This window comes from Apus apus, chromosome 3 (assembly GCF_020740795.1).
Source record: "Apus apus isolate bApuApu2 chromosome 3, bApuApu2.pri.cur, whole genome shotgun sequence".
Classification (NCBI taxonomy): domain Eukaryota; kingdom Metazoa; phylum Chordata; class Aves; order Apodiformes; family Apodidae; genus Apus; species Apus apus.
The window spans coordinates 102,581,814-102,591,671 of record NC_067284.1 but is presented as its reverse complement, the minus strand read 5'-3'; the positions used below and the strand labels follow the sequence as shown (position 1 = coordinate 102,591,671).

At 42.2% G+C, this 9,858-nt stretch overlaps 1 protein-coding gene across 1 annotated transcript; it reads left to right on the top strand.

Annotated features, from left to right (window-relative positions):
* Window positions 1-1,074: 1,074 nt before the first annotated feature.
* Window positions 1,075-6,340, top strand: SMIM28 (small integral membrane protein 28). Its single transcript, XM_051614763.1, has 2 exons — window positions 1,075-1,240; window positions 5,538-6,340. Exons 1-2 carry the CDS (start codon window positions 1,130-1,132, stop codon window positions 5,934-5,936), a joined length of 510 nt encoding a protein of 169 aa, XP_051470723.1. The 5' UTR covers window positions 1,075-1,129; the 3' UTR covers window positions 5,937-6,340.
* The last annotated feature ends 3,518 nt before the right edge of the window (window positions 6,341-9,858 follow it).

Sequence of the window (9,858 nt, the reverse complement as noted above, 5' to 3'; positions counted from 1 at the left end):
CAAAAGAAGACTTGACAAAACAAGTCCAAGCAAAAAATAAGAGGTTACAATTCTGACCCCAATTTTGTATCATTAGTCCTGAACACAACTTTCACTTGAGCAGGTCAGCCTGGAGAGACCCTGCAAAGTACACGACAGTCGAACAGGATGTTATGAACAGCCACTCCCTCTGCTCACAGCAAGGCAGAAAAATACACCTCCAAGTTTATAGTAAGAGTTAAACCTTGATTCAAATTTCAACCTAGATTAAACCTTCCTCCCTTCAGAGGTTAACATACATCACTGACATTTTTATTTATTTTTTTTTGCTGGATAAACAGCACAAGGGCTTCTTGCTGAAAACCACTGCCATTCAACAACTTGCACCCTAGAAAGCCGTAAATGAGTCCTGATTTAACTGAATTGACAGCTCATCATTACCAAAACAATTGTATGCTCTCAGTGACCAAAGCTTTCCTGGCAGAGCTCTCTCTCTGGATTTATCATTAGCATCTACATCCTAACATTGCTAAATAATTCAGCACAGCATTTAGCCTAGTGTCCTTGCCTCTCTACCCAGAAACCGCCCCCAATATTTAGCCTATGTTCCAGCACCAGGGAGAAGAATCCTGCCTGGATTGTGGTCCCTCCTTGCGATGTGCGACTGAGGAGGAAGATCAGCTCTGAAAACAGAAGTAGGGGTTTTGTTTATTTTATTTTGTTGGGAAAAAAAGTGTTTATTAGATACCTAAATACAGAGAGTTATTTACCCACACAGGGTCATGGCCACATAGGCTCAGATTCACATGCAAATTCCCCTTTTAATAATCCTAATGCAGGGAGAGCTCCAATCCTGGCTCCAGGATACCTGATGCCAGCTTTGCTGGTAATGTAGGCCACCGAGGCAAATCCAGAGAGATTGAGTTGGAAGTGGGGAGAGGCTCTGAGATCTATTTGCTTGGCTTCCTGATGATAGGGAGGGTGTCTAACTTCTTTTTTTTTTTTCCCCCACTACACACAGGATATCATTTCCGAGGGATCATTATCTGCGAGCAGCCCAGCTGGGGCAAGGCTGGGAGGCGGGGACACTGTGGCCGGCAGCAAAGCAAGGTGGAGGCACGAAGACAGAAGAGATCAGGTTAATGAAAGCATGAGGTGGCTGTTAGGCAGCAGCTGGAGAAAATTTGGACACGCTGACAGGGGAAACTACGACTGGCTAGACAGCGAACCGGGTGGGCCGCTTCTGGAAACAGAGCTTCAGGTCGGTACCCCCTGCTCGTCTCTGTGGCACGTCCTTTGACTTTGCATGCACGTGTATGTCTGTGTGATGCCTCACTGTCTAGCACAGAGTAAATACCTGGGTATTGTGATGTATCAAAGCAGTAATGTTCCACTACATAGAGTCAGAGCATTTATTTATTACTGTTAAGTTGTTTGAAACACATTTGTGGGGAAAGAAAAAGATTAGATGGAAAAATCTTGCTGGAGTGGCAGTTAAAGAAGTTGAATTATTTCTTCTAAGCATAAGGCATTCTGCTATTCCTTTCTTTTAAATACACGTTTACACTTTGGATCTGGTCCCGTGAAGCCTTTCTGCAGATGTTGACAGTCAGTAGCAGTCAGCAATGAACTCTGGTTCCCCGGGCTGCGCGCTGATTACTTCTGTGAGAGAGGGTCACATGCAGGCAAGTGGGGGGAGGGAAAGAGCCCTCAGAGATGAAAACACAGCCTGCCTTTCTGCCTCTGCCTGGGATACAGCAAAAGGATTTCCCTGATCTGAAATAATAATTTAAGGTGCACATATAACTCCAGAAAACATCTGAGTCACACAGCATTAGCAAATTAACTGGCTGTGTTACTTAGCTCAGAGACAAAATGTACAGTTGTAATATGAAAGGGAGTCAAAACAGGAGAAAAAGTATTTTTAAAATGCCTCTGTAATTTTAAAAGTTTACCTCATCAGTAGCAATGTGATAGTTAGAATGGCAACGTTTCCACACCTGTTTTAAAAGAAAAAAAAGCCTTAACCAAAGGCTTTATTTAAACCCATATTTGGCCTTATTAGATCATTCCCTTCAAAGCCAGGTACTAGGCTTCTTTTGTCTATGCAGAGTTCGATTCTAAACCCATTCCATTACTCAGTCATGGAACTGGGCTGCACTCTGTATTTCATTCCTTTCTCAACATGGACGAGTCAAAGCTTCTCTGAACTGATACAGGTCATGTAATCTGTAAACTGGCAACTGGACATGCTCCAGCATGTTAAAAAAAAAAAAAAAAAAAAAAAGTCAGCAGATTACTTAATGAAAGGCTTTACTGCTCCTAACCTGTGACCAGTGTTTTGGAAAAGTGACCCTCTGCTTCAGGTCCTACAAAGGTATAAGTGAAAGGAAGATAATAAACATTACTGTACAACAGCCAAACCATCCTACTAAAAATCAATTCTGGGAAAACAGGACGTTTTAGATACACAGTAGTCCTGTCCAATCCTACTGTCCCTCATTCTCCGTTTCCTTTTGGCTTTTCTCCCCACAGCTTTGCTCTTGTGCATCCTCCTCACAAGCCGAGTCTCTCCACCCACTCTGGTGCACAATTCTGATCCACTCCCTTTTCCACTCTCCACTCCCCTGATGAGTCCAAAGCTCCTCACTCCAGAAACATGAATGTTTACCTTGTGCTTCAAATCCTTATCTAACCCACTAGTCCCTTCTCTGTCCCTTTGCCATCCTCTGCATTCTCAAAAATCCAGTCTTTGTGTGAGGCCATGTCGGACAACCATAACACTAGTCCATGCTTCCACCAGCACACAAAGCTTGTGCTGTCTTTGGCTCTTACTTAAAACAAAAACTTCCTCTCAGTAAAACTCAAAGGGAAATTTCCCTGAGTTTAAAGGTAAGAGAATGAGGCTTTATATACATCTTACTAGTCCCATGTCAGAAACACTGGCTATCTCACCCTCTATCCTGACAAATCAAATTAGTGCACAACTCACAGATGCAAAGAACACTTAACCTGGCTGAAACCCTATGTATTAAAGCCCAAACTTACATTTGCATCTCAAAAGTCATCCATGATCTTCACTGATCATGGATAATGCTGCCCCGTATAACCTCATCTTTTCTAAATATGTATTATAAAAATATAATTAGCATAGCAGTATCAGTGAGTCTGTGCACAAACATAAGACAGAATGCTTTTTCTCATTTTCCTAGGAAGTGTTTTATGCACCTCATAAGACACGATAATAAAGCATTAACAAACATTTTAAAGAAAATGTCCTCATTTCTTAAAGATGATTCAACACTTACATTAGAATAATAGCCGAACAGCTTCTTCTAACTCTACAGTATCTTGTAGCTCATTTAATGGTCAGATAAGACAACAGCTTGTACTGCCAGAAACCCTTTAATAAGAAATGATCAGTAAATATGAGATTGTTCTTGAGTATGCAATTTTGTGGTAAAAGACACCTGGGAGAAAAAAGCTTAATAGCTAATCCACAATAGTTGCCATGTATTTTTTTTTATTTGTACATTTACTTTAATGGCTGTGGTCTCAGACCCACATGATGTCAGGAAAAAAAAAGCAAAAAAACCAACAAAGCAGAAGTCTATGCTATTTGTTAGAAGTCAAAACCTATTTACTTTCCTTTCTTCTTTTACTCTGCTCTTGTGAAACCCCACCCATGGAATACTGGGAATACTGTATACAGCTCTGGAGCCCTCAGCAAAGGAAAGATATTTGGAGAGGGTCCACTGAAGGGCCATGAAGATGATCAGAGGGCTGGAGCAGCTCTGCTATGAAGACAGGCTGAGAGAGTTGGGGTTGTTCAGCCTGGAGAAGAGAAAGCTCCGGGGAGACTTTACAGCACCTTCCAGGACCTGAAGGGGCTACAGGAAAGCTGTGGAGGGACTTTTGACAAGGGCATGTGCGGATAGGACAAGGGCTAACAATTTTAAACTGAAAGCAGGGAGATTTGGGTTAGACATCAGGAAGAAATTCTTCACCGTGAGGGTAGGAAGGTGCTGGAATAGGTTGCCTAGGGAAGTGGTGGAAGCCTCCTCCCTAGAGGTGCTCTAGGCCAGGCTGGATGAGGCTTGTGCAGCCTGGTCTAGTGTGGGGTGTCCCTGCTCATAGCAGAGAGGTTGGAATCTGATGATCTTTAATGTCTCTTCCAACATTAACCATCCTAAGATTCTGTGATTCTTCTTAGAATGACCACATATTAAGAATTTAGTAATATGACAAAGAATTGGAGGGCTAAATAATGTCTGGTTATCACAGGTTACATTGTGATTTTGTGGCTAAAGGAAGGACTGTGATTTTAGGAAGAATAAGCATAAAAAGTTGTCACTGAATAAGGGGACACTGGAGTTACTGGCTCTTTTCATAAAGCCTTTAGAGCAAACAGCCTGTTTGCATCCCTGCTTCCAAATACTTTGGAGGAAAAAACCTCCTGAGTTCTCCTAGCTTGAAAAGCTGCTTTCATTCAAAATAAAGAAAATCTGATACTTCAATCTGTTTAGTCTCACCACAGAAATGTGAAAAAGACATCTGATTACAGCCTTTGAGTACTTACAAAGGGAATGAGTTGAAAATAAATGTCATTTTAGGGTTTGGGGTTTTCCCCCTCTCTAGACTAGACTCTAAATGAGATCAATTTATTAGAAGTTAGAGCTAAATAGGGTCAGACTGGAAATAAGATATCTTAAATTTTATAAACTGAAGCTACTACAACAGGGAAGCACAAGTATTATTTAAAAATTTTAAAAGGCTTAGAACTCCTGTAAACACTACTGAACAGTTCAAAAGCTGTGGGACAAAGGCTTTCTATGTTAGATTTTGCAGGAGATTGGGCTGACCAAATAGTCACAACTGGTATTACTCTTACACCAGAAGTTCTTTTCCACAATTTTAAACAGGGAAAATGATTCTTGGATAACTGTCAGAACAAGCTCAAGAGAAGTCCCCAGTCCAGGCTGTCCTGACACACCATGTTTTGCTTGGGCCTGTTCTGTAAGGTTAGAACAGCCCAAAGAATAGGTATTGTAGGCAGTGGGTCCAGATGAAACGGACAGTGATCGTAATATTTGTTCTTGAAAGTAACCAGTACAGTTTCCCAAACAGAAAGAAACAACACTAGATGGTGGATCCCCAGCCCCACTCCTCTGCACTTCAGTGTTCTCCCAGGTTTTAAAAGCTTAACCAGTCTCTCACAAAGGGGTCTGGTCCCAGCATAATCCCAGCATAATCCAAGAATAATAAAACCTTGTACTAAAATACATAGAGTTCCAGGTTGCTAGTTTTTTTTCCACCCATGGAGACAGGGTTTCCTAGAAACCCACCACTTATTGCAACTTCTGTATTTCTTTTGTCTCGGGTTGTCAAAGTATTTTGTTTAAACGGACCAGCAAATAGAATTTGACAGTGTTGCTCAAGTGCCACTAGTGCAAAGAGAAGGCAACTTAGAAAAGCAGTGGCTGGGTGATAGCAGGGGGAGAATGTGTATTAAGAGGTCTTCAGGAATCCAACACGTGACCTATTTGGTTTAATTACAGAGCAGACAACAGAAAAGTTCAACCAAAGATGACATAGAACCATTTCTGTGCATCATATTGCCTGCCACCATGATGCTCTTCCTGGCATTCCTGCTGCTCTTCCTGTACCGCCGTTGCCAGCGCCCCACCCCGCAGGGGCAGATCTTCAGCATCGACCTCCCAGAGGACACACCCGAGCACGACGTGTCCAGTTTCCTTTCCATGCTGCCCTGGAACAGTGAACAGAGTTTCCACTACTCCACTCTGCTCCCTGATGCTACGTTCCTCACTGTGTGTTTGCCTCCATCTTATGAGGAGGCCACCATGAAGACTCCCATGGACGGGGCTCATGTTGAGCTCTCTCCAGACCCAGTGCCTCCTTACGAAGAGAGCACGCTGCAGTCCAGCAGCACCAAATAAACTTCCTAGGGAAGCACCTTAGCTGAAGCGTGCAGCCCCTCAAGGCACAAACGTGGAACTGCTACGGCCTTTAAAAATGAGCAAAAGATTCCAAATGAGGCGCCAAACCAATGAATTAAAGAAGAAAGAAACTTGGAGTAACAGGGAATGAGTCTCTTCACATCATTCTGGGATCCTCTGCCTTCCATTTGTGGCAAGCACACACACAGCCTAGCACCAAGTTGGTCTCAGATCAGTAACACAGGTATTCCAGTTAACAAAGTGTGTCATGCAAGGATCAAACTTAAGGACAGGTGGGAATCTGACCCTCTGCAATCCCTCAGCCACAAGGAGACATTAATTATGCTACACATTCACCAGTCACAAAAGGGCTTTTAGCACATACCTATTACTGCTTGGCTTCTTTTTTATGTGTTTATTTTTACTGAGTTTGTGACAAGCTGGTTTACTCAGCCTGTGTGTGTTAACATCACATCATTCTGCAGTGCTCTGGATTGCAGCAGCTCTCAGGAAAGCAAATCAATATATAACCTCTACAAAACTTCCAATGACTGTCCCAAAGGCTCAAATGTGCCCTGTGGATAAAGGTTGTCTTTTATCCCCATTGAACAATGAGGACAGGCAGAGAAGACCTGAGTGAGGAAGACCCCCAACAGCACCACACGAGCACACTCAGATCGTTGGGCCAGGCTACTTGCCAAAGTCCACAAGATCTTGACATCTGAGACTGCTGGCTTGACTTGTTTGCCAGTTTACCAATCTACAATAATAAACCCCTCTATTTGTTGCAGCGTGCAAAAGAATTGGGGGAAAATTAATAAAATCAAAAGCACAAAAAAAAAAAATCAACCTTGGTCTGTATTTCAAAACTGGATCATACTGCCTTCCCCTTCATCTCTAGAGCAAAGCACATGCCATTCAAGTACATTGGTGGCAGTGGTTCAGTTTCACAGGAGGGTTTGCATATGGATATTTAAACAATGATGTTATCTTTCATTCTTTCTCACAGGATAGCATTTTCGCTATGTTGACTGATGCTCTTGATATGGAATGTGGCTATTGCAGATCCTGACAACATCAATTTATGACAGCTTCTTCCTTGCAGGTGTGAGCTGTTCCATGACATTACATTTGTCTGTGGCTTGCCAATGTAACTACTACATATTATCATATGCAGTCTTGGTGTAACTCCTAAACCCAAAGGCTGTCCTCACTTGCACCTTGTGATTCCAGACACTGTCATGAAGTGTCAGTATCAGCCAGCCCTGCTTTGTGAATGTAATAAATCCTTAAAAAAACCCCAAACTAATAAAAAAACTTAAAAAAGAAAAAAAAAATATTTTTTTAAAAAGTAGGACTAGATTATCACTGTACAGCAAAACAAAGGCCACTTTGGAGCTGCAGGTAGTTAAATTTTGTGTTAGGATGTCAACAGTGGCATAAATCACACACCACAGTAACCAGGTAGTTCAGGTCAAAACCAATGATCCCACTCATCCAGTTCCCTTAAATTATAAAAACCTCTGCCTTTTGGAATTTGGAAATGGGATTATTTTGTTGAACTACACTTTTGAGATAGTTACCTTTTCTAATGCTCCCCCTTTGTTCATCAGACTGCAAGGACAGCAGCAGCACGTTTTGGACAAATCCACATGAAAACAAGCATTTTCCTTTTCAGATCATGTCTAGGATGAATTCTGCTGCTTTTAAAAGTAATGTATTTGACTGCCTCCTGGTGTTTTGTTTACCTCCTTAGTATTTGGTACATGCAGTTGTTGCCAGCTACAAGAAAAGCTGGAAAAATAAAAAAGGGCCAAACAACATATGGTACCTAATCAGCAAGATACAAAGGTTTGATTTTCAAAGATAAATAATTTCTGCCTCTTGTGTCTGTATATACCACTAATTTCAGCAGAACTGTACAGGTGTGCTTGAAAATTCAGCCATTGTATCTAATTGAGCATATTTTGCCTTAAAAGATCTGCTATGTTCTGGAATTATTTATACTGTTCTTCAGCACAATTTCTTGTTTATCCTTAGCAACTGAAACCCAGCCTCTGGGCTCATTGTTCTAAACTGCTTCCCAGTTACCTTAGCTATAATTAAGTTAACTTCTTGAGTGGTATTTCTTGTGACCAAGGCCAACATATTTCTAGAACTAGTCAAGAACTACTGTTTTCTCCAAAAAAGTGACTGCCTCTGATGTTGTATTTATTGGATAACTCTCAAATCCTGCCTGAGACAGAGTTTCTGTTCTTTTGTATTTCCAGAATATTAAAACCAGACACTTGCTCAAATCTGAATGAACAGATACACCTCCATGACTTAAGTTCTTCTTTCTAATAGACTGCTTTCGATTCCACCTAGAATTGGTGTAATTCCAACACAGATTTGTCTAGTCTTGCATGTTAATGATCCCTGGTGGGTTTTAACCTAACCAGCATCTCACTTTAAAAACTCCACCTTAAAAAGAAGGTCCAGTAAAACAAAAAAGAAAATGTTTCTCACACAAACATACTGAAATTAATCTCCATTGCCTAGAAGCTACCTCTGATCATATCAACCTGTGACCACAATGTTATTGGTATCAGTGCTACTGGTTGCAGACCAGTTCTCAGGTCCTTGGGGCAAACTCTTCTTGTATCCAAGTGGAGAGCTCATGATGTGAAAGGAACTTGTGTCTGGCAATACAACAACTGTAAGTTTAGAATAAAAAACATCTTTCATTTTCTCAGCTCCACTAAACTGAAAGGCAAAAGTTTAGAGCACACCATCTATAAGATGTTGGAGCTGAGGCTATAGACAACTGAGGAGAGACATTAAGATTTCAAACATAGAAAAAGTAACTGCAGATAAAGTAAAATAAACTTCCTTCACAGGAAGGCATACAACACCCTCAGCAAGTTTGCTGATGACACTCAGCTGTGTGGTGAGGTTGATACACTGGAGGGAAGGGATGCCATGAGAGGGACACTGACAGGCTTGAGGGATGGGCTTGTGCAAACTGTTTGAAGTTAAACAAGGCCAAGTGCAAGGTCCTGCACCTGGGATGAGGCAATCCCAAGCACAAATACAGGTTGGGTGGAGAATGAATTGAGAGCAGTCCTGAGGAGAAGGACTTGGGAGTATTGGTTGATGAGAAGCTCAATGTGAGCTGGTAGTGTGTGCTTACAGCCCAGAAAGCCAACTGTGACCTGGGCTACATCAAAAGAAGCATGGCCAGCAGGTCAGGGGAGGTGATGCTACCCCTCTAGTCAGCTCTTGTGGGACCCCATCTGGAGTACTGTGTCTAGTTCTGGAGCTCCCAACATAAGAAGGACAGGGAGCTGTTAGAGCAAGTTGAGAGGACAGCCATGAGGATGATCAGAGGACTGGAGCATTTCTCCTATGAGGACAGACTGAGAATCTTGGGATTGTCCAGTCTGGAGAAGAGAAGGCTCCAGAGAGACCTTATAACAGCATTCCAGTACCAGAAGAGGCTACAGGAAAGCTGGGGAGGGACGTTTTTCAGGGGCATATAGTGATAGGACAAGGGGGGATTGCTTTAAACTGGAAGAGGAGAGATTTAGGTTAGACATTAGGAAGACATTCTTTACTGTGAGGATGGTGAGACACAGGTTGCCCAGAGCAGCTGTGGCTGCCCCATCCCTGGAAGTGGTGAAAGCCAGGTTGGATGGGGCATGGAGCAACCTGGTCTAGTGAAAGTTGTCCCTACCCATGGCAGTTGGGGTTGGAACTAGATGATCTTTAAGGTCCCTTCCAACCCAAATAATTCTATGATGATATGTGCTGCTCTTGTAAGAACTCTTATGAAAGTAACTTTTATCTATGTGGGAAGCTGAGTCAGCAGGCTTATTCTGCATAGGAGTGTAACTTTTTTTTTTTCTTCAGACTTCCAGGGATGAAGGTTGCACAAAAACAT